Genomic DNA, 24,608 nt, shown 5'->3' on the forward strand with positions numbered 1-24,608 from the left:
GGACGTTGGGAGCCCCCAACCTGGAGTACGTTCTGTGCTCTTTGGTAGAATAAATTTGTTTTCTTTTTACATCTCCTCAGCTCATGACTGCACTGAACTGCTGGGATATGGTCCCAAAAAGGTCAGCCAGCCTCTGGTATCCTGCCAAAGTGAACATTTTTCATTTGTGAATCTGAGCAGTGAAAGCTGGCAGGATATTCATCACAGCTGTGACAATTCTTCCTTCAACAGACTTCCACAAATGCATAATATCCAGAAAGAGGGACTAAATAGTAATCAGGAGCAGGAATCTCGCTGCCTTTTTCCTCTATTTAGAGGTGAGCTGAACAAGGGGCTTCAAGCTAATTGGAGTGGCCAAACTATAACCATAGATTCTATGGTCAACTCAGGACAAATCATGGATTGAAGCAGAGTTTGTGCTGCTCTGCATTGGTCAGTAGCATGCTAGTCAGCGCACTCTCTGAGCCATCATGGGACTTACAATATTTTGCTTGTTGCAATAAAGATTATTCTGTAAATAAGCTGGAGTTCAAAGGTCTTCTTTTTCTTTATTAGTCTATATTGATGTGATTTATTACAAATTGTATCAAATAATCACAACTTTAACATACATTCAAAAATTCAAGTTATATTTACAGACACTTAGTAACTGCATAATTTCCAGTGCAACGAATAGCACCATACCTTATGCCGGGTGTGCAAATATCAAAATTTCCACCTAATATACAGATGAAAAGCAATCATAATTTAAATATCAAAGAAAAAAGGGTAGATTTGACAAAATGCTATTAGAAGCATTGGATATCAATCTCTCAGTATAAGATACGAAGCAAAAAAGGAGTTCAATACACATTCTTTAGTGAAGCCCCTTTTTTTTGCAGTTGTCTCTTACTCAAATAATTAAGTTATGTTCTGTTCCTTTCCCTTTGATAAAAATGTTGGATTGTAAGGACGCCTCCGTCTTGGGCGCTGGCAAGGTGTGCTCTCTTCTTTTATATAACCTGAGAATTAACAGCAGACGTTAGATAGTTAAAAGGAAGATGATTGAGAGTTTGAGACATTTATTTCAAATTCCTATGTCATTAGAATGCCACTAGATGGTGCAATGTGAGCTCTGCGAAAAAGGAAAATAACAATTATGGAAGATAGAAGTTAGGTTTTTAAAATAGATACGTACTCAGGGAAATGGAATGGATTTTGCCATAGAAAAGTGTCCGCACTGTTAGGTCTTTCTGATGACCTTATTAAAAATTTCCTTTGCCTATAATATTTGGTTCAGTTAGACTCTTTCCCACACTACCCCCGGCAACCTCAGACTTTTTCATTTTCTCCTTGGCAAAAATGTTATTTGGAGGTGTGGTTATCTGAACATCTGTAGCACAAGTAAATAAGTCTTTAACACCCTAAATCACTCCTCCATCAACTCTTCCGAGAACAATTACTTGTGCAGCTGCAGGAAATGCAACACATGCCATTCCACCTCTTCCCTTATCACTGTCCAGCACCCAAACACTCCCTAGGGTAAGACAGTGATTTATCGATACTACTTCTATCCTAATACACTGTATTCACTGTTCAGAAAGTGGTCTCCTCTACATTGGGTAAACCAAACACAGACCAGGTGATCACTTTGCTGAATGCCTCCATTCTGTCTGTAAATCTGACCCTGTGCTTCCAATTGATTGTCACTTTAATTTTCTATGCTCCACACACACATACATCTCTCTGCCTTTGGATTCCTTCCAATAAATCTCAATACAATGCTCTTGGCTTAGCCACTCATGTTCCTAATGGGCAATTTACAGAACTATGGCTTTAATATGCATTTCAGAACAGCTCCAACATTTTTCAATTGGCAGGTGCTGGTAAAGCTGGTAGCATGGGTGTGTGGCAGTACTTCTGGGACTGGGAGGCGGTAAATAAATAAGCCTCAAGTAAGTTGAAAAATTGGAAAAGCTTTAGTTTCCGCATGTGTGCGGATGAAGTCCAGCTTTACCTCACCACCACCTCTCTTTACTCTCTACTGTCTCTAAATTGTCAGAAATGTGAAACTCAACATAGGTTTATAAAAAAGTCCCAACAAAAGCAAATAAAGTTTTACCAACCAAATTGGAATGTTATCAGCATCTATAAGACACTCTAAACCCTGCGATATCCACCAGTCATCAAAGTCAGGCTTTCATGGATAAACACCTGAAGGGAAAAAAATTGCAGGGCTGCAAGGAAAGAGCTGAGGAGTGGACTAGCTAAACTGCTGTTGTAGAGAGCTGGCATGGGATTGACATGCCAAATGGCTACCTTCTGTGCAGTAACCACTCTGATTCTTAACCCATTAAGAGGTAAGCTTAGCTCACTAGCAGCATTTTCAACATATATTACATCAAATTTCCCTGTGGTAACAAATGTCTTAAGTCCCAAAACATGGAGAGCAATATTAAAATACCTGCCCCCAAAATTAATTTAAAAATAAAACTTTTAACACAGTTGAAAGCAAACAGGGCTATATGTAGTGGTGTAGTTTATCACTAAAGATAGCAAAACAAACTTGACCCACCAAGTGAGCCTAAACTTTCTCACCTCGATCAACACAGGTTTGTGTTGAGGGGAATCCTACCTCCCAGAAATTATCCGGTGTATTTGGGGGAAGGTACCGGAATCTATGCCTGGAGCAATTTGCCAATTTTTTCAGTCTTTCTTCCTCTGGAAGGTCTGCATAATACTTAAATAAAAGGAAAAGAATTAGATTATTATAATATAGACTGCAATCATGTACTTAAAATTGCAAATTAATTGTATAACACATTTCTATGAAAAGCCAAGCAATACTCTGCACCAATCACATCTCGGGCCTCCTTCCTTCCACTATAAGTTTTAACAGGGTTTTAAACAGTTCTTAGCATTAAAATGTCATAGAGAACATAATATGCACCTAAAGCAATAGATTAGAAGGAAAAAATAATAATCTTCTCCACAAACCACTTCAATTTTGTTTTTCCAGTTAATGATACACTTGCAATGACTTGGTTCCCCTTTCCCAGGGTTGGCTGTTGAGTTTTATCAGGGACTGTCAGGAAAACAATTTGAATCACCAAGCCCCTAACTACAGACTACTACCAAGGTTAGAAAGTGTATTTGAAAAAAATACTAGATAAATCAAGCAATGATTAGATGACACCAAGCTTGCATTTTAAAAACTGTTAGATTTTAGAAGGAAGATAATAAATGTCACAACTCCCCATTCTGGGAGCAAAGGTAGAGAAATTGTGGTTACTATTATTCTTTTATTTAGTAAAAGTGTTTTCCTCTTGAGGAAATATACTTAATTTAACATTGTTCATGCCTTTTTTTTCTCTTTACAGAGATAACAACGATTATCAAACTTTGAGAATCGGCCACCAAGTGCATCTCTCTCTAATTGCATACACCCATGTGGTTCAAAGCACTGACACTAATACTCTTACTAGGTTTACTCTGCTTTAAACCAACTACCAGAAGCAATGAAAGCAGCTTGGAAACAAGGACCATACCTCTCTGCTTGTATGGATACAGTTGGTCTCTGCACAGCATCCTCCTCAGTTTAGGAACATGCAATGCGGTGCATCAAACTAACTTCCTATCATTTCACAGAAGAGTGCTTTATACAAACTTACATTTATAAACTATCACCACATCAGAAAAAAAAACTTGTTTAAAATTTAATCACTATTTTCTTTTGAATATGTGTGTACATTTTTTTTTAAATAGTGTCACGCCAGTGCCAGGTAAAGTTAAGGACCCAATAGAATCCAATGAAAGTGAGATCAATCCGCAGGGAGGAGATGAAGGGTGATGCTGTAGTTCTTAGACGAATAAGGATTAAAATCTGATGTGATGGAACTTCCACCCACTGGCCCAAGGTGCTACTAACCTTATCAGAATTTCAAGGGCCAGGCAATTTACGTAAAACGAATGGTGTCTAAGCCAGTAGTAGAATTACTGGGTCACCCACCTTTGAAATTTGAGCCAGCCACAGCACAAAACTCAAAAAATATCCTCAAAAAATTCATCCAATAATTTGCAACAGACCAGATTCCCAGGAGGTAGGGAAATACCTATCTTCAACAAAATTAGTAACCTCTGATGCTTAGCAATTCTGAACAGCTGGGATACTTTGCACCCAAGCTTTACAAAAGACTTAAATGTGGAATTACATTGCATCACATCATCCCATATTTGCATGCATCTGTTCAGGGTCTTGGATGGGAAAACCACAGGGACTGACATAATCTAGTGATGATTATTATCCTTGCCTGTCCCAACATAGCAGTCTCATGCCAAAAGACTGAGCGAGAACATGGTCCCACACTAATTTAAGATTTAATTTTACATGTTATCAGCATTATTGCTACAGCCCCAATCCTACTCTCAAAATATGACAGTCAAACTGGCCCTGCTTAAAGTTCACAGATTAACCATTACCTGCTGTATATTTATAGCATTTTACATTTTTATTTCAGATTTCCAGTTTTTCCTTTTTTATTGAAGACTATATTTTCTGATATTTGGTCAATTCTGACTATTTTTGGTTTTCAGCATGATTCTATCTAGCATCAAAATATCAATTTTTTAAAAAAAACCCTCAAATTTAAAATAAAATCTGAAAATTCTTATTTTTGATAAGAATCATCATAATTATTATAAACCAATAAAAAAGGCAGAATGGACTCAATGCGGTGAATTTTTCTGTTGGCGAGCGGGGGCAGGGCCCGCTCACCGTTGCATTAAATGACGCGGGATGACTTCGGGAGGAACCCCGGATATCATCCCACCCCATTTAAATTTTCAGGAAGGCGGGGGCACAGCCAAATCAGTTGTGCGGCCGCCAACCTGTCAATGGCCAATTGATAGGGCCATTTAAACAATTAAAGGACCTGCCCGTCCAACCTTAAGGCTGGCGGGCAGGCCAGGAGCCCCGGCGGGAACTAGATAAAACATGAAACCTAATCCACCGGCAGGATGAGGTTTCATGTAGGGATTTTAAAAGTTTAATAAACTTATAATGTAAATTATGAACATGTCCCATCTCATAAGGGGGATATGTTAGGGAATTTTTTTCTCTAATTTTCACATTTTTAGAAGTGCAAGCGATCTCCCTGGGGCAGCACTTAGCCTCAGGGAGATGTGCACTCTTTCGTGCGCATACACAAAAGAGCGCACTATCGCTTTTGGGGAATCGCCCCAACACCCGCACAGGAAGCGCATGGCGCTTCCCACCGGATGTCACGCTGGGCAGGCCTTAATTGGCCCGCCCACGTAAAATCGTGACAGGGCCCGCTTCTCCGGCGGGGATCGGCTCCCTGCCCGCTGGAGATTGGGTTGGCCCGCCTGGCAGGCAGAAAACTCTGCCCAGTGAGTTTTAAGAATTTCCATCTCTGATTACAAGGTGGCAATTTCTTTGAAAAATAAAAGTTATCTTCTTAAACCATGAAGTTAAAATTAACTAAATGAGCTACAGAAAATAGCAAAGCCCAGAGCAGGTCTTCTGATATGCTTAACCAGTACTTACTACTTCACATTCCTTGCACGTATGCCCATGCATTTTTCTTCTCTCTTCCTTGTTACGGACCACCTCAACATGAGGGAAGTTTAAAACTGTATTCTTCCTATACACCAAATAATACATTTACAAAATTACATTATTTATTAACTATTTTGTGTTTTTGTACATACTTAACATTGTCATGACATGGTGCTGAGTATTGTACAATTTAAAGATAGTCACACCTGTTAAAAGCCTTAAGCTAAATACAATAATTTCATAAACTGATAATGAAATACAACTAAATCCAAGATATACACTTAGTTGGGACGAGGGAGGTGTGCAGCACACTTCTCTTCCCACCTTTTACACAGCACTGGAAGAAAGTCAAATCAGATTAACTACTTTTGTTTTCAAAATACCACGAATTAAGAAATGCTAATGCCGTTGTATATTTCACCACATTTCAGTTCACAATATTCAATGTTAAAACACTACAAAATTATTTTTGTAGACGTTAAATGAAAGATAGTACATTTATATTTTAAAGCTGAACAGAACTTTCAGTAACCAAAGGGTTAAATCCATACAAATGACTTCACTGAGTATTTGGTTAAATATTGTTACTTGGCTAACAATCAATCAAAGATTTTTTTAAAAATTGGACGTTTGGATGACAGAAGAGCAGCACCGAAATGGAGATCCATGGCCAAGGTAGACATTCTCCTAGTTTTGCTTCTGGAGAACAAGTAGACTGGAGACTTCATTTTTGCACTACTGCCAACAGCACTTTTCAGTGCTGATGAAAATCTTGATCCTACGTTCTGCTGGAGGTGTGGAGAATTTGCATTCCCTAAATTGACAAGTATCAATGACTGGTCAGTACACGCTGGTGCACTGAGAACGAGTATTAATATAAATTGACAGGAAGCTGACTGCGACCATCCAGATCACAGTTATGTAATCTCCTCTGCTTTCATAAAGACCAGCAGTGCATTTTTCTGAACCTAAATATGCAGATCATATAATGAAGTGTGAAAATGAGGCAATTAGTTGCATAGAGTATATTGTGTATAGACTACAATGTTAATTTAAAAAGTAATGTTACCTTTGCCCAGAGCTTAAATAAGGCTGTACAAAAGATTCATTTTTTATTTTCTCTGACTCTTCTTGGAATGCTAAAAGAAAACACAAAACAGTCACATCTTTAAATAAAATGTCAATGATACTATCATTCAAACATTTATACAAATTGTTCTGGTGAAATGATCAAAAATCTTTGATCATATGGATACATCAATATTGATAAAACAAAGAACTTTACTGTACAGGAGGCAACCACTGGGTCCATTATCCTTGTATTAACTTATTTTATTCCCATTCACCTGCCCTTTCTCCATTTATTTTAAAATTTTTTCCTCCATTTATCTTTTAAAAATCAATGTTCTACTGTTTCTGATTTCATGCCCTCACATCTGTGTTAACCATATTCACTGACTTCCTCTAGTTATGAACCCACTGATCAGTAGAAATAGTTTCTTCCTATTTACCTTATTAAAATCCTTTGAAAATTTTCCTTAATTCATTCAGTTCCAGTGAAAACAATCTCAGTTTCTCAAATCTCTCATAACTAAAGCCTCTCATCTCTGATATCACCTTGCTAAACCTCTTTTTCATCCTCTGCATAGTTTTGACAAGCTCCTTAAAGTAAGAGGTCCAGATCTATACACAATAGAACTGATAATCCTCTTCTGGAGCTGTCTGGGAGCAATCTGGACACACCTCAGCAGCTCAGCATTTTTAAGTCATATGAAAACTTCGATGTTGTTCCCTTTATATTCAAGTCCAGATCATTGTTTAGTGGGAATGAAAATGCATTGGAGTTTGGCCAGCCTCTCATCACAATTGCACTAGAAACACCTGGCAACTTCAGAGATATGATTCTGTTGGGCCTTTGAATTGCATGTCTTCAAGGTCAGAGCAGGACTAATGTTGTCAACAAGTCAGGGTGGAGTTTATCTACACGAGAAATTCCTGCTAGACTAGCTCAGTTAGAATGCCCAAAAGGCAGACTTTTTTTTTAAAATGAAACAGATTAGCCTCATTACACAGGAGGTTAAGGGATGCTTAGTTAAGGTTGGTTGTGGGTGATGGGTGTGTAATGCCTGGGAAACCTGCTGCTGTGGGTGATAGTGCCATATTTTCTAGATGCATGAAGCAGATAGGCACCAAAGATTCTCCTGTAGTGGCACTTCAGCTCACCTGCAAATCAGACCTCATAAACTCCAGTGAGGATAGCTCTGGTGGCTGTGATCTTGGTGTGACTCCAAGGATTGTGTCCAAAGGAATTCGGAAGGCCATTGGGAACAATGATCCCAATGCTATTCCCTGGATGACAATGTTATATTTGGGTCCCTGCCGTTTTAAAAACATTAACTGCAATCTCCACTTTCTCTCTTTAGGCAACATATTCCAGAAAGGGCCTCTGTATATTAGAGTGGAAGATGATCTCCTTTGGTCACTCAGGCCATATGTTTCTTAAAAGGGTATGGTGTCAATAATTAAAGATCTAAATCAAGTTGAAGCCAAGATGTAGGTTGGAATAGAGATCAAGATGCTGAGAATGTGACTTTTTAAACTATTTTTTTTTCTCATTTCCCAAGGTTACAGGCTCTTACCATGCTAATGTTCCATAGGCGCTGGTAGCCCTACTTTGGCCAAGTGGTCATTCTTGTGGTGAGTAAAGACAATGAGTGCTAATGGGCTATTTAATCAGAAGGCACCTTCTTTTATCCAAGGCCAATAACGTTTTCCAGCACAGACATCGCTTATTAGCAACCAGTAGCAGAAATTTTGATTAATTTTACCCCTCTTTATCCCCAGATCAAAGTAGCTAATTCTACCATCCCTGCTGCAGGGAAACTAATGAAGCAAAGACTTGCAATAAAAAAAATGAGACTTTCTGGTCAGGATGGCTTAGTGCTACACTGCATGCTGTGCTATTATCTACAAAGTCATCAGGACAGAAAAAATGATTTAATCCCAAAATTAGGATTACCGCTCTCGTATACTTTATGGGGATTCCTTGTCTCTTCGCGACACGATTCATATTCACCATAAGCAGTACAATCAAACACCTCAGCAAGACTGTCATCCATTACGTGTCTGCTTCCTGTAGCAAAAGAAAAAGCTATCACAAAAAGGCAAAGGAATTTAGGTTCCTGGTTATTTTTACCATTTTGAGAAAGCATTATGTTGAGATAGCATAGCTACAATGTGGAGACAATATCCACGTTAATTTAACTGCCCCTGTGCAGTTGGTGGACGGTTCACACCAGTCAAGCATCCCATGAGCACCCATGACAGATCCTTCAAAGGCACTTACCTTACTCTTTCCCTCAATATCCTTAGAAACAATGGTCTGCCCAGGTCCAAAGATACACCCATCCATCCATGAAGACAGTCCAAAGGTCACCGATTTCCTCCCCCACTTTATTCCTCGTTCTTCAATAGACTGGTTTGCCATAAAGGTGTTCCTAGTTTTCCTGAAATTCATTACATCCTCTAGCTTGCACTGCCTTCCTCAGTAGATTTTTCCACTTTTTCAGTACTCTTTCATGAAGTATTTATATTTTAGCTACGTATTCACCTTTTCCTTATCAAAAACATGAATCTTGGTCTCCTTGTCTTTCAGCATGTATTGATAATGGTCAGTCAGGAAGCTATTTTATGGATGTTAAATGTTTCAATAAGTACAGTTCTAAACAGTCTTTTTTCTAACGTAAACACTCCTTATATCTTCAGTTTTTTTTTCTTTTAGGTAATTTGCCCAAACCTATTTAACAAATTTCTCTATATCCCCTCCAAATTTAGGACATTGAATGGTGCCCAAAACCGGACAGACTCAAGATGGGGGCATAATCTGTGTTTCATATAAACTAATAGCGACTCCTGAGATTTGAGCTCTACCCCATCAGCTATTTCATCAAAGATCCTGTTTGCCTTTTCCACAACTAATACATGTGGTGCTGAGTGTTTGAGTACCTTTCTCCTGTGTCATTCACTGTTGGATTTTTCAATTTACTTTGTACTCTTGTTTGCCTTCTTCATTACATGTCTTCGATTTCTCTACGTCAAACAACACTCATTTTTCGGTCCAATTTCCTAATCTGCACAGAACTCTATGCAGCTTGTTCACTATTTTTCTGCATTGTAGAATTCCTCTCTATGTTTGGTAAAATTGCCAAACTTGGTGAACTTAGCTGCTGTCCCTTCTGCAAATAATTAATACTCATGGAAACAACAGTGACAGGAACACAACTTTTCAGCATCCACTCCAGATGGTCACTACACTTCATTTTGATGCTGATGCCTCAACACTTACATGAGTATTCTGGTTCAACCAGTTAGTTTTAAAATGCAGATTTACACTGGCTGAATTATACTGCAAACTCAAAACAGTGTGAGGTGGTTACACACCTTACCTTAGTGCACTTGGCAGACAAACAATTGATTTAACTCCTGAGTTATAAGGTAAGAAAGCACTTCTCCACATAAAAGTTAGGGAAAATCTGGAATTCTTCCCTAGCAGCGGCTGAGACTAGGTCAATTGCAAATTTCAAACTTAAGATGGATATATTTGTTAGGCAAGGGTATTAAGGGCAAATGGAGTTAAAATAAGATCAGCCATGTTCTAACTGAATGTTGGAATGCACTTGACAGCCTGAATAACCTACTCCTGCTCCTAAGCCAAAGCATTCTTCATCAGTGTGCCAGAGAACTATACCATAGTGCCAAGCATATCACTGTATCAGCTAAGGTTGCTGTTGTATGTACTGGCTGATGAGAAATATTATCCATTACTACACTAGGGGAAGAGGTTTCCCCGCATTGGGGGGTGGGGGGAGTGCAGGAGCACAGGCAGGCGCACCTCCAATCGGTGCTCCCGATTGGGGGCACGCTGCCATTTTAAGTGGGTGGGCCAATTAAAGCCTGCCCAGCGTGACGTGCACCCGGAAGCGCTGTGCGCTCCCTGTGCAGGTGGGGGCGAGTAGGCTGAGTCGGCCCGCACTCTTGTGCGCATGCGTGCGAAAGAGCAAAGAAATCTCCCTGAGGCACAGAGCTGCCTCAGGGAGATTACTTTGATTTTTAAAAATTTTAATAAAAGAAAAAATTTAAAGACACGTCCCTTAAGATTGGACGGGCAGGTCAGTTAATTATTTCAATTGGAATTTTAGTGGCCTTAATAGGCCTTTGACAGTTCAGTGGGTGTGTACCAGAGTCCGCTGCACGCCCACTGAACTGAAAACCTGACTGACGCGCGGTGACGTCGGGATGCACGCCCGACGTCACCGTGTGTTATTTTATGCATCGGCGAGCAGGCCCCACCCGCGCTCACCGACCCAAAGATTCTGCCCTCAATTTCTGAATACCAGTAGAATACCAGCAGCGGTGGGATGAGGCCCTTAAGTAACCCTTAACTGGCCACTTAAGGGCCTTAATTGGCCTAGAGGTGGGAGGACTTACCTTGACCTTAATCGTCCCTGATTTAATCCGGCGGAGTTGGGAAAGCGACAGGCTCTCCACCTCTCACCTTCCCACCTGATCCTGCAAAGGGGAGCGGGGCATTAAATTCCACCCCAATTCTACAGCATTCATATAATTTGTTTAATGACACATCGGGCTTTTAGAGTCGGATATTTTTCTGGAGGCTCCAGGGGAGAAGGGGAATTGCCAATCAGAAGTTCAAACCTCCCAGACAATTCCCATGTCGTCAGCACATTGGGACTTCTGCGGGGTCCCGATGTGCACCTTGGGTCGTATGTATGGTCTCCGGAGGCCAGAAGATTTTGGGCTTATATATTTTCAACATTGTTATTTAATATACAGTACCTTTTTGCATTAATTATATTGTTGAAGTTAGCATAGAATGGGTAACGAGTTTAAAAATACATATTTTTTAAATTACTTACCATGGTTGACTCTTGATTCTTTTGATTTCAGCAACATACTTTCACTTACATAAGTACAATCCATGTCTAGAGTATTCATCCCTGGCTGCCTGATGGATTGCTGGAAAAAAAATTCAAATTTTTGTCGCAAATCTATAATCAACAAATTGCATGCAAGTGATACGTTCTGATGATGGTATTGTTTCATTCCTAACACATATTTCACTGCTTAACTAGACCTGATGTAGAATGGTTTCAACACCAGAAAGTACAGCAATTTGGATGGCAAGTTACGTCTTCACTACAGAATGAGTCCAGCTGGATTGCTACGACTTTCAAAAAATCATTTAGGCTGCAGGTTAAGTTAATGTGGTTTATAACTGAAGATTTAATTAGAATTAAAGGAACAGGAAAGTCTACTGAAAATATTTCTCTTCAAACCACATCCCCAATTTCTGCAAAACACGAGTGGATATTTGGGCTACATTTAAAAAGAAAATATTGATTTCTCTGCCCCACAGACCTGTCATTTCAGGTCCTATCTACTCCATAGCTGGTTCAATGACACAACTGACAGGTAAGATTTGAAGATAGTGGATTAATTTATTTAAATGATGGGAGCCATCTAACCCCAAGAAAACTGCTTTCCGATTTGATCCTTGGTCTGTGCTGTTAAGGCGCCAGATTGTTAGTGAGCAGATGTGTTCCTAAACGGGAGGAAAAAAAAACTCACTTGATTCCCATTCCTAATCACTATCCAGAGATCCTACAAGATATATGTGTGGACATTGTTGAAACACGGGTAATTCTCAGTCCACCTTCGTGGTGTTCTGGAAGCAGATGATCCACATGCTTTAATGGTGTGTTATCCAGGAGATCAAGAATAGTCAGAAAAGCTCTACAAAAATGTTTTATTTTAACAGACAAAACATAAACACAAGGATATCTGAAGCAGATTGTGATACAAGGTTATGGGGAGAGAACAGGGCAGTAGGATTAGTTTTGGATTGCTCTATCAAAGAGCTGGAACAGATTCAATGAGCTGAATGGTCTTCTGTGCTGTATACAGCTGGCTTCAAATAAAAATGAACATACAAAATAATGCATAATACACCTGAAATAATAAAGAATTTTAGATTGCTTTACATTTATATGACTGGTTACCTTTAAGTCAACTTCTGAAGTGTCCATCTTACAATCTAATTCTGGGTCTATGCTCCACTGAATGTTTTCTGATTTTGTCCCTGAAATTATCAACAGTTTAAAATCAACGAGCATATTATCTCAACCATCTTAAATAAAAAATGGACCTTAAGTATTTGCAGAGATACAGTGATATCACTTATTTTATTGGAAATCTAAATGACTGGGCTGTGAGGAAGATAGAGTTGTATCTGCTACTGGCCAAAGGGTACAAAAGTAGGATATAAAAGAGAAAACTCAAAAGGTTGTTATCTTGAAGTGGGAGCATAAAATGGGAAAGAAAAAAGTGGAAAAGGGAGTAGGAGAAAGAGCGGGCTGGAAGAGAAGGAAAGAGGCAGGAAGAGAGATGAGGAGCAGAGAAGATGGGGAGGGGGTGGGGGGGGGAGAGAGTTAGAAGGAAAAGAGAGAATGAAAGAATGAAGGGAGAGAAAGATGAGAAAGGCCATCCTGTTGTAGTTACTTGCTTGCATTATTATTGAATAAATTCATTAGACATGGACACTTAATTTATTCTTCAGTATAACCTCTTGGTTCTATGATCCTCAGGAATACATTTTTCATTTTCTCCATTGCCTCTATCATTTTTTGTATGGTGACCATTGTGAACAGTTGTCAGAGTGTGAATTAACCAAAGTTCTATACAAGTTTAGCATCTCCCTGCTGGATTAAGACCATATGCCAAGGCTGGAGCAGATGGATAAAGTTATGCAATGGTAGAAAGAAATTAAGATGATCTATGACACTCGCTGCTGATTCTGAAGCCAATTAATATCATAGGACAGGATCAACTGAAGAAGTTGAAAAGAGTAAAATGCAAGACATGATGACACTAACTAGTACACACACGCCTTTCTATCCTAATTTAAAAACTGAACTGCAAATAAAAGCTCAAATATGTATTTTTTGATGCTTAAAGTGATTGAAAAAGGGCTTGAAATAACCTATCTGAAAATGAAGAAAAATACTTGTTGAGCTTTCTCTGGCATGGAAGACAAAAAAAATTGTCGTTTGCTTAAACTGAAGATTTTCCTTGGGACAAGACGGTAATGTAGCAGAGCGGGAGAAAAAACCCACAGTGAGGAAATCAGTCACAAATTTTGTTAAAACAATGACCCAGCTGGTTTTCTCTTACAAGGCATTAGTTCAAACATGGCGATTGAACAAAAAGAAAATATAACTTTTTCCAATATCCCATTTTGAAACACATTATCTCTATAATTTTATTAAGTTATGCAGCTCTACTCATTACCGACTTCAGTGGGAAAGTAGGCCGCCTGCTTCTTTGCCTCTCTGCTGTTACTGGTAAGTACACACACACACACACACACACACACCACACACACACACACACACACACACGAAAAGTGACATGCCCACTAATTTATCGTTCTCAGAAGTACCCTCTGATTCTCACAATTAATATACGTTGTGACAGGGCTATCATATTGCTTTCCATTTGTATGTTGAACATGCTGAAACAATTAAACCCTTCCCCATCAGTGTTCTTTAATGTACTAGCACCTCTGATGTAACATTGCCTTTGGACCCCTAATTAATATAAAGCATAAGGCCACTCTCTCAATAAGGTGGTCACACTACAATAAGCTTATCATATCCTTGTCAAAGGAAGCAGTACAGACAAATAGCTGAATTCACGATGTGGAAGTGCCACTTGGCATGGGCATCATGTATATTGCTCATAAACTTAAATTAGTAAAATGGAGCAATGCTAACAAATTTGTGATAAGCTATCTAATTTCAGCTTGTGCTGTGGAAAAAAATGTTGCAAGTGGGATCAAAGTGATATCACCAGACCACTGAACTATACCAGAAAATATTACGAAGATTTATAATTTAATATATCGCATGCAAATTTTGAAAGTTTTTCCCAAATGAACATACTCAGTTACAAACAGAACCAGTTAACACAAATGCTGAAGTTCTCATCATTCTAAACCAGAGAAGAATTATGCTGCATTACTGGTGCCAAATTTCGTTCAATCATTTGAATGCTACTGAATAATTAGGACACTAACTTACCATCTTTACCAACATTTGTACATTTTACAATTGTTGCACATGGGTTTGGGTTTGGTTGAAGTACTGAAGTGGGCTCTGATTCTGTAGATGACGTTTTTGAAATTTTCCTTGCTGGAACTTTGACTTCAAGATCCTGAGACAAGAATATGAAATACTTATCAGTAAATCCATGGGACAATATGGAGGTGAATTTCCCCACATATCTTAGGTGGTAAAGAGCTTTCAAGATGGTCAAGTTGGGGTCTTTAGCTGTAACAGCAGTTTAGTCCACCTTTCATGCAAGACGCCATCTTGGTAAAGAAACAGAAGCATATGCTAGAAACAGTTGTCTAAGGGTGATTAAGGCTTTGATTGCAAGCAGGCAACTTTGTCTGTCATAAAAGAGGCTACACATTATTTTGATGGCTTTAGCACTTCATGGCCACTCTTAATGGTGACCAGCTGAACAGAAGCAAATAACTCATCACTGAGGATTTCCAAAACTCATCAAAACCATGCTCAACTTTCACTGATCACTTACTTCTGGAGATAGACTGCATTTTAACATTTTGAAGTACATCAGGAAACTTTCTGGGATCCTGTCAAGACTAAAAATTCGAACAACATTTCTCTCAGAAATTCTCCGAGAACTTTACCAAACAGACTGAGTGCTATGCCACTCAACCTCACTGGAGACCTTATAGGGTCACCAGGAGAAAGGAAGTGCTTGGTCATGGGGATTTTGCTACACCTTAGTCTGGACAAGGAATGGAAGGAGATGAGGGCAGAGCAGCTGCTGCAGAACAGTGTGGTGGGCTTCTTCACCCCTGAGGGTACAGAACATCCTTCCTCCTCTGAACCTCAAGTGCTACATCAGAGGGCACATGTGCTCTCCCGCTTGGACTAAATCAGCCTGAAATATCCCATTGTGTGTCAGCCAATGCACTCCACATAGTCAGTGAATTTGGGGGGTGTACGCTGTACAGGTTACGTATACCACGCCTCAAAAATTGCTTCTGAATAGCACTCGCGTGCTACACCTTCAGGTATCTGTTTTAGCACCTCCAGGCACATTTAAATCATACTAATCATCAATTATCCCCAAAGATGCAGGATAAAACCAGATTTTCAAGCAGGAATGTTTTATCAGCATACAATCACATGGTGCCCATTTTCAGGCTAACAAAATAACCCCCTATAGATCTTGAAGACGACATGGGGCAGGATTTTACAACCCGATCGGGTGCAAAATCACGCACGATGACATCAGGCAAGTGTCCCGACATCATTGCGCACTTGTGCGATATTTCAGTCTGTGGGCTCACGCAAGAATTGGCAGCGCGCCCACCATCAATTAAGAGGCCTATTAAGGCTCTTAATCAAATAATTGAACACTATTTTACGCTGCACGTCCAACCTTACGTTTGGTGGGTGAGCAAATCGGCCAGGCAGCCTTTGGATTTTTTATGAAACCTCATCCACGGGTGGGATGGGGTTTCCAACAGTAATGGAAAAAAAAGCCTTTCCAACATCATTTTTAACATGTCCCTCTTCATGGGCAGAATATTTCCTTCATTGGGCGGGCACGCGCCCTCCCGAACGGGAGAAAAATAGTGCGTGACTTTTCACTCAGTGGGCACATGCAAGAAGTAGCAGCGCGTTCGCCAACAATTAAGAGGCCTATTAAGGTCCTTAATCAATTAAATGGAATTTTCTACTGCCCATCCAACCATCCGACAGGCAGGCAGGCGAATAGGCCAAGCGGCCTTTGTATTTTTTTGAAACCTCATCCACAAGTGGGATGAGGTTTCGACCAGTGATTAAAATAAAACTTTTAAAACACAATTTTAACATGTCCCTGTTCTTGTGACAGAGTCAGACAAGGGGCATGTTTCCCTTATTTTTCAATTGTTTATTTTTAATGTTAAAAATCTTCCACTTCCTGAGGCAGCTCTGTGCCTTCAATGAGATTTCACTGGGCGCACCTCCGCGCACGTGCTGACTTCCGCGCTTGCCCTCCTCCCCCTCACCATCCAGGCGCGTGCTTCGCGCTGGCTAGCCGTTAATTGGCCAGTCAGGGCCCGCTCATGGGTTTTGTAACCGCTCCCGGGCCCGCCAGCACGACGAGGTAAAAATCCTGCCCCATGTAACTGAGTCACATGTGGGGACTTGTTTATATCATTTGTAAAATCTCTGTGCCCTCAGGGATCTGTCAGCACAAGGCTTCTGCGCTCCTCCCGCCCCATCCCGGCAGCGCTGAGGTTCTCAGCGCTCGTTTCATTCGCCGTTAATTGGCCAGCCAGCGTGAAATCGTGGTCAGGGCCGATTGCGGGCAGCAGTCCATTTAGCGGCCGCTCCCAGGCCTGCCCGCCGTGCCCACCTAATGAACGAAAATCCTGCCCTTGGAATCTATTCATTTCATGATGTAATGGTAATTTAGCCACAGAGGTGGAAGGGAAAAGCCTTCCACATTATCAACTATAAAAGGTCCAACCTAAATTGAGTTTGGGTACTCTCAATTTATTTGGGGTGTGGCTAATAGCATAAAACTGTTTCTGCAAAGCACCTACACAATTCTGGCCTACATTCCATTAATCGGAGGTATCGAACCTTGGTGTGCTGTTTAGTCTCAAGATCAGCCTCCTCTTACAGTCATTCACTAAAACAGCTTTCTTTCATTTTTGGACCATTACCTGTATGTACCTTACTTCTTCCCATTACCACAATCCTAATCCCATAACTTCATCATATCAAAACTGGATTTCAACAATGTCCTCTTCGCTGGTAATCCCCAGGTAACCCTAGAGCAGCATGGTTGTGGCATCACAACCTTTTCTTCTTCATTGTGCTTCAAAACTGAGTATTCTTCAGCTGGAGTGTAGAGGAAAATTTCCATCAAGATACACTGGCTATGGGCAATGATGGGGTAAATAGAAATCTTGATGCCACATGTGTAATACTTAAAACAGCACAATATTCCATTTACTGTTTCAATCCAAGGATGAAGTAGTCAAGAATATTACTTATATTAGGAATTTCTATAAAGTGGACAAGGAATTAATTTATGTGGATTTATTAATTTATGTAATACATAGAATTACATAAAATATACAGCACAAACAGGTCATTCAGCCCAACTAGTCCTTGCCAGCATTTATGATCTACTTTAGCCTCTCCCATCTTTCCTCATCTAATTATTAGCATAAAAACTCTATTTCCACCTCTCGCATATGTTTATCCAGTCTCCCCTTTAATAATCTATACTATTCACTTCAAACACTTCCTGTAGGAGCAAATTTCACATTCTTCAGTCTCTGGGTGCAGAAGTTTCTTCCGAATTCCATTTGATTCCTTGGTGTCCATCCTATACTGATGGCTAGTTTCTCTCTTCCCCACAAATGGAAAGACAATTTGTGCCTATTCTATCAAAACCTTACATAATTTTAAGGAACTTTATTAGGTCACCTTTCATCCTTTGTTTTTCAAGGGAAAAGATACCCCATTTGTTCATCCTTTCTTGATTGGTGCAACTTCACATTTTTGGTAGCACACTTGGGCCAGATTCTTCCGGTCAGCATGTGGGGGCAGGCCTTGCTTGCCGACGGGTAAAATGACATGTGGTGACGTCGGGCATGCGTCCCGACGTCACCGTGTGTCATTCAGATCTTCAGTTTGGCGGGCGTGCACTGGAGTCGGCGACGCGCCTGCCGAACTGTCAAAGGCCCATGAAGGCCATTTAAACACCAATTAAGCTAATTAACTGAGCTGCCCATCCAACCTTAAGATTGGCGGGCAGGCGAAGAGCCCAGGCGGCCTTTGCATTTATCATGAAGCCTCAACTACGGGCGGGATGAGGTTTCATGAAGGTTTTTGAAATTTAAAAATTTTTATTAATAAAATTCATTGACATGTCCCAGCTCATGTGACACTGTCACATAAGGGGACATGTCTTAAAATTTTTTTTTTCTTTATGAAAATTTTCAAATACCAAACTAATCTCCTTGAAGCAGCTCTGTGGCTTGGGGGATTTCTGCGCTCTATTGCGCACATGTGCGAAAGAGTACAGGCCCCGACTCAGCCTACTCCCCCCGCCCGCACAGGGAGCGCACAGCGCACATAAAATGGCGGCAATCGGCTACGCGCCTGTCCAACACCCCCAACAGGGAGAAAATTCTCCCCCAAGTGTGGTCTGACTAAGGTTCGATACAAGTTTAGCATAACTTCTCTACTTTTCAATTCTATCCTCTACAATTAAACCCTATTGTGTGGAAATTTGGGTAAAATGGCATCTGCATTAACCATGTCTACTATTTTTCTGAATTAAAGAGGTAATAATAAGGTTGGTTAAGCAAGACTTTCTCTTTTGAAATCCATGCTGAATATTCACTTTTTTTTTATTTCCAAAAATATTTCCATTTTCTCTTTTAGTAAGGATTCCATTATTTTTCCTGGTACCAGTGTTAAGCCACTGTCCATAGTTTCCCCGATACGTTCCATCTCCCTTTTTAATTAAAGGCACTACGTTAGCTATCTGCCAGACTTCTGGGCACTATACATTTTTCTAACAAATTAAACGTGTGGAATGCCTCTGCGATCTTTTCTCTAGATTCTTTTAAAATGCATCAATGTGATCTATCCAGACCAAGGGTTATATCTCAGAGTTTGACTAGTTCATTTAATCAAAGTGAAAGGGAGGCAAGTTACATTGTCTATATACATTAAACGTACCTTTAAGTCATTAAGAAGTTGCTCATTCCGAATAAAGTTACTGGGTTGCAGCTGAGAATATCTACAACTAGATGAATCTCCATCCCCTCCATTTTTCTCACTTTTTATTTTAACATCCTGACATATTTTCCCAACAGTTTCTTGCGGATAAGTATCATCTTGAGGATCCTTAGTAAGTCCATTGTAGGCTCTTCTGAAATTTGTTGCCTTTATACTTGATTTCAGGGACTCCAGCGGGGTAACTTTAATTAGTTTATTACACATTTCATCTTTCCCTTGGCTTCTATCTTCCAAGCGGCCATTAGAAACATGATCAGACAAGTCCAATGGTTTGTCAAGATTATCACTGTTTACAAAAACAGCTTTCTCTAATTTTGATGGAAGATTTTCTTTATTAAATGATGGCTTTTCACAATTATTGGGAAAATCACTTTCGTCTTCCACTTTTTTCCTTTTTGCCAATCTGTTAGACGGAGGCAGGCAGGCAGAGTTCCCAGCTGTATCAGACTTAATTTCAATGTGCTTTTTTGAAATCTTTTGTCCTCCCAGCTTAGATTCTTCAAGGAATTGTTCCATTTTAATCTGGTAGTCAAAGGGTGAAATAAGAGCAAACTTTTCAATATTTGGATTTCATATTTGAACATGCCCAAGAAATTCCGACTTTTGAAAGGAAACTCTTTAACCAAACAGATGATCTACTTACTTCTGGATCAATAAAACCTTTAGCGGGAACTCCAAATACAGGAGAAGTACACTGAGAAACCCACTTTCCATTCTCTTCATCTGCTTCTGTTACACACGGAAACCTAAAAGAAAAATGTAGACTTTAGTTGCCTACCCTCAATAGGAGAGTGAATAATAATACATCATGGCATTTGATAGATATGTGGGCATTTTAGCTACACTTAGCTATGATGCATGGCAACATAAAACGGATAATGGAAAGAAATGACCAAACGCGAGCTGAGCTGCACTGGCGTATGGAAACACACACAGACACACACACAGACACAGACGCACACAATATGTATGATGGCTATAGGGATAGTGGATGTTTGGATTTGATATTTCAGAAATCTCTAGATTCCAGAACAGTCCCCACTGATTGGAAAGTAGAAAATGCGACCCCCACTATTCAAGAAAGGAGGGAAAGAGAAAACAGGGGACTATAGGCCAGTTAGCCTGACATCAATCACAGGGAAAATCCTAGAACCCATTATTAGGGATGTGGTAACATAGCACTTAAAAATTATAATATAATTAGGCAGAATTAACATGGAGTTATGAAAGGGAAATCATATATGACAAATCTGCTACAGTTCTTTGAGGTTGTAAGTAGTAGGGTGGATAAAAGGGAACTAGTGGATGCAGTACATTAGGATTTTTTTAAAAAGTATTTGATAAGGTGCCACACAAGAGGCTATTACACAGGCTAGAAATCTCCCCCCGTCAGGGGGGTTGTGCGGGGGCGGGCGCGAACCCGATCGGTGCCCCTGATTGGTTCCACGCTGCCATTTTATGTGGGATCGTGACGCGTGCCCGGAAGCACTGAGTGCCTGTGCGGGCGGTGGGGTGGGATTGATTCCCTGTGTTCTTTCATGCATGCGCTCAAAAGAGCAGAGAGATCTCCGTGCCACAGGGGGATTTATTTAAGTAATGGAGATTTGAATAAAGGTGGGAAAAAAATTTAAGAACACATCCCCTCATGTGAAACTGTCACATGAGCTGGGACATATCCATTATTTATTTCAAAAATTTTTGGTCTTCGCCCTGTAAGTCTTTCGTTCTCTATCCCTCTTTTACTGTATGAGTGAAAAGGAGGCCACGTTGTTACTCTCCTCCCATGTTTGAGTATGTGCAAATAAACTGACCCTCTGAGTTTACCCTATTTCAAATTTGCTGTGGCATTATTAATAAAAAAATTAGGTCACAACCAAACTGAGGGATTGGGAAACACACCACCTATTACAAAAGGGGAAAACAAATCAAAACACCTTTCTCTTTATGGACAGGCGGTGAAAAGGGAAATCATGGCTGTTTAAATGCAACCCGTTCCTGTCCGTAACAATATTCAGTTCCCACCCTTGATCACTTTGCACTTACTTCTCTGTAATGGCTATCATATAATTTCCATTTATTTCTATTTGAGCTACCAATTTGTCCATCTAGTTATGAATGCTGCATGCATTTAAATAAAAAGCCTTTAATTCTGCTTTTTTGCTAACTCTGAGCCTATTTGCTGGTGTACTCTTAGGTTTGGACATTCTGACCTTTCCTGTCACACACTAACCTTATGCTCAAGCAACATATTTGTACATCACATGGACTTTACCACTCAAAATTCTAAAGGAAGTATAATTACTGTAGAATTAACATGCAACGTACCCAGAGCCACCATCCTTCGAATGTTCTGAATTTGATGCCTGATTGATATCTTGTTTCAACCTATTATGTGGAACTTGTGTGGTCACGGCGAGGTCTCTTTGTGAATTCAGAAGACTTTGAGACTCCTTTTGCTGGAAAAGAGGATTATTTTTTGAAGTTAATACATTCCCAGCAGCTAAAAATAAAACACATTTTTTTGGATTGAATTTTGTTAGAGATGTGCAAATGTAAATAACGACAAACCCAGCCTTTTAAATAGAGCATAGAATTTAAAAGTAGTGAAATTGTGTTAAGCTTGTACAGGAACCGGTTTTAGACTACCGTGCAAAGTTCTGGGGCCGGATTTTCTCGGAAGCCGGACTGAGAAGGAAATGGTCACCGAGTCACATGGCCGGAAGCCCAGTCTTCATTCCTGCCCTTGCCCATTTCCCCCTCAAGGCCAGGAGAGGGAATGGACCTTGGAACAGGCTCACTCCTATTAAGCACCTAATTTACATCACTGGAGGCTCATTAAGAGCCCACTTAAGGAAAGTTTTAAAATTTTCATTAAGGCAGCCTGGAGTTCAGTAGCTGCCTGGTGTCAGGTCAGCTGCATGGAGGCCAGGACAAGTTAAGGAGGTGGAAGGAGTTTAAAAAAAAATGTTTTTACTTACCTTTTAAAGGATGTTCACCCTCAGAAATCGAGGCCATTGGAGATGAGGAGAAGCAGCCTACACAGGAAGAGCAGAGCAGTGCCAGGCATCAGGAGGCCAGAGGAGAGGGGTGAGGGGCACGAAGGAAAAGAAGGCACCACCCTAAGCACAGGATCTACAGGCAGAGGCAGAGATACCTGTGGGTGACTGTGGAGCAGCAGCAATGGTCTATTTTGGCAGATGGTCACAGACATCTGTGCCCTCATCAGTTGTGGGCCTCTGTGGCATCTCACAGGCAGCTGCACACCAGTGAATCACTCAAGTGACAGCTGCCCTCTTCATTGCTGAACAATACATTAGAACCACAACCAATGGAGCGTTACAGGCTCAGAGGGTACTGGGTCTGGTGCCTGGAGCAGTCAGGTGGTACCCTGTAAAACATTCAGGCAGAGGGAGATGATGCGAAAGAGAGAGGCGTTGCTGTTGTGCGACGAGGTGGCCTCATCCTGACTCTCCAGGAAGAGCACCTCCCTCCTCTCTCTCTGCAGGTCTGCAGCTTGGATCACTATGGTGCAGGGACAGGCTTTGGCACAAACTCCCTCCCGTAGGACAAACAGCAGTCTCAGTGACGGTTGCCCAGGCTGTGTGAAACCTGTCTCCATTCCTAACCCCACTAGCTCTCATTGGGCAGGAAACCCATCGCCATCCAATTAAGGGCTCACCCCATGGGGAATTCCAAAAAACAGGCAGGTTCTCAACAGAAGCAGGATTCTGACATAAAAACAGGCATTGCTCCTATTTCCAATCTCCAAATTCCAGCCCCAGGTCTCCATACTATGGAAAGGTCAAGGGTTAAGGAGATAGCACAGGAAAGTAGAATTGAAGTAGGAGATCAGCCATAATCTCGTTGCATGATGGAACATGCTCACAGGATTAAATACTCTCCTGCTCAGTTTTCTTTTGTTCTTATAACATAGAAGCACTGGGGAAGTTCAAAAAAGATTTATAAGACTGGTACCCAAAACTGAGACACTACACCTACCAGGAACAATCGTACAGGATGGAGCTATTTTCTTTAGGAAAATAAGACTTGGGGCAAGATTTTCCGGCCCTGCCCGCCACCAGGATCAACCGGTCCTGCTGAAAGTCAATGGACTTTTGGCTGGCTCGCCGCATCTCTCGTGGTAGGTCCCCCCATGGCAGGGTCGGAAAACCCAGCCTTAGAGTTGACCTGGTAAGAAATCTTTAAAATTATGAGTGGATTGAATTGGAGGTGTGAAGAGAACAGTTCTACCATGTCAGAAGCCAAACTACAGACCGTAAATACAAAAGAATTATTAATAAATATGGAAAATGAGTAATTTCTTTAATCAGAATGATTACAATTTGCCACAGTAAGTGGTTGAGGCAATAGCTCAGATGCTTTCAAGAGGAAACTAGACAAGTATGAGACAGTAAAGGAGATAGAAAGATGTTCTGAAAGGCTGAGATGAGCTAGATGGAATGGGAGGAGACTTGTGGAAAGCAACATTCCCTCTAATTTATTTTTGGAAATCACAGGTGATTTATTTAAGTCCGCAGCCCCTTTAAAATTGTTGCATGGCCATGCACCCACAGTAACTTAAAGGGCCAACTTGTACACAAGCTGTATGGAGATTTTAGAGTTGCTGCAAGATTTACAGGGAACGTTTACAGGGAGTAAGAGCAGTAGCACAGAGCAGTGGGGCTGAATGGCCTGTTTCTGTGCTGTATATTCTATGTAATTCTTCTGCACTGTATATTCTATATAACTCTATGTAAATAATGATGATGCTTTATTTATTGGAAGACAGAGGTAAAACACCCTGGTTCTTAACCTGTTCCACAATATACTGAAACAGCATTCTTGACAAGGTTATGTTACTGTGAAAACAGAAGGACATTTAAGTTGCCTTTACATGCTTGTTTACATTGAAACATTCTAGAATCCAGCAGATATGCTGTTAAATCCAGTTTCATGTCTTGGAAAAGGTCCATGTTAAACCAGGCCACTGATTCTGTCGACAAGACAGGGTAGCCAGGGTTAGTTGAGCACAATTTATCAATGCAGACGCCAGCCTCCTGGAACTTGACTTAAAGAACAGCATTACAAAAATTGATTTATGTACGCTTTACATTTCAAATACTTAACCA

General features: G+C 40.5%; 1 protein-coding gene across 1 annotated transcript in view; it reads right to left on the bottom strand.

Annotated features, from left to right (window-relative positions):
* Nucleotides 1–523: 523 nt before the first annotated feature.
* Nucleotides 524–24,608, bottom strand: part of rbbp8 (retinoblastoma binding protein 8) — a 171,942-nt gene continuing 147,857 nt past the window's right edge. The window contains exons 12-22 of the mRNA XM_078540210.1: nucleotides 21,805–21,935; nucleotides 20,123–20,225; nucleotides 19,420–20,001; nucleotides 14,713–14,845; nucleotides 12,634–12,713; nucleotides 11,491–11,590; nucleotides 8,577–8,690; nucleotides 6,627–6,696; nucleotides 5,546–5,642; nucleotides 2,578–2,719; nucleotides 524–1,001 (exon numbers count right to left, since the gene is read on the bottom strand). Coding sequence (XP_078396336.1) covers nucleotides 901–1,001; nucleotides 2,578–2,719; nucleotides 5,546–5,642; nucleotides 6,627–6,696; nucleotides 8,577–8,690; nucleotides 11,491–11,590; nucleotides 12,634–12,713; nucleotides 14,713–14,845; nucleotides 19,420–20,001; nucleotides 20,123–20,225; nucleotides 21,805–21,935 — 1,653 coding nt within the window. The 3' untranslated portion in view covers nucleotides 524–900. The remainder of the gene's footprint in view (nucleotides 1,002–2,577; nucleotides 2,720–5,545; nucleotides 5,643–6,626; nucleotides 6,697–8,576; nucleotides 8,691–11,490; nucleotides 11,591–12,633; nucleotides 12,714–14,712; nucleotides 14,846–19,419; nucleotides 20,002–20,122; nucleotides 20,226–21,804; nucleotides 21,936–24,608) is intronic.

The sequence above is a fragment of the Cetorhinus maximus genome, chromosome 4 (assembly GCF_964194155.1).
Source record: "Cetorhinus maximus chromosome 4, sCetMax3.hap1.1, whole genome shotgun sequence".
Lineage (NCBI taxonomy): Eukaryota > Metazoa > Chordata > Chondrichthyes > Lamniformes > Cetorhinidae > Cetorhinus > Cetorhinus maximus.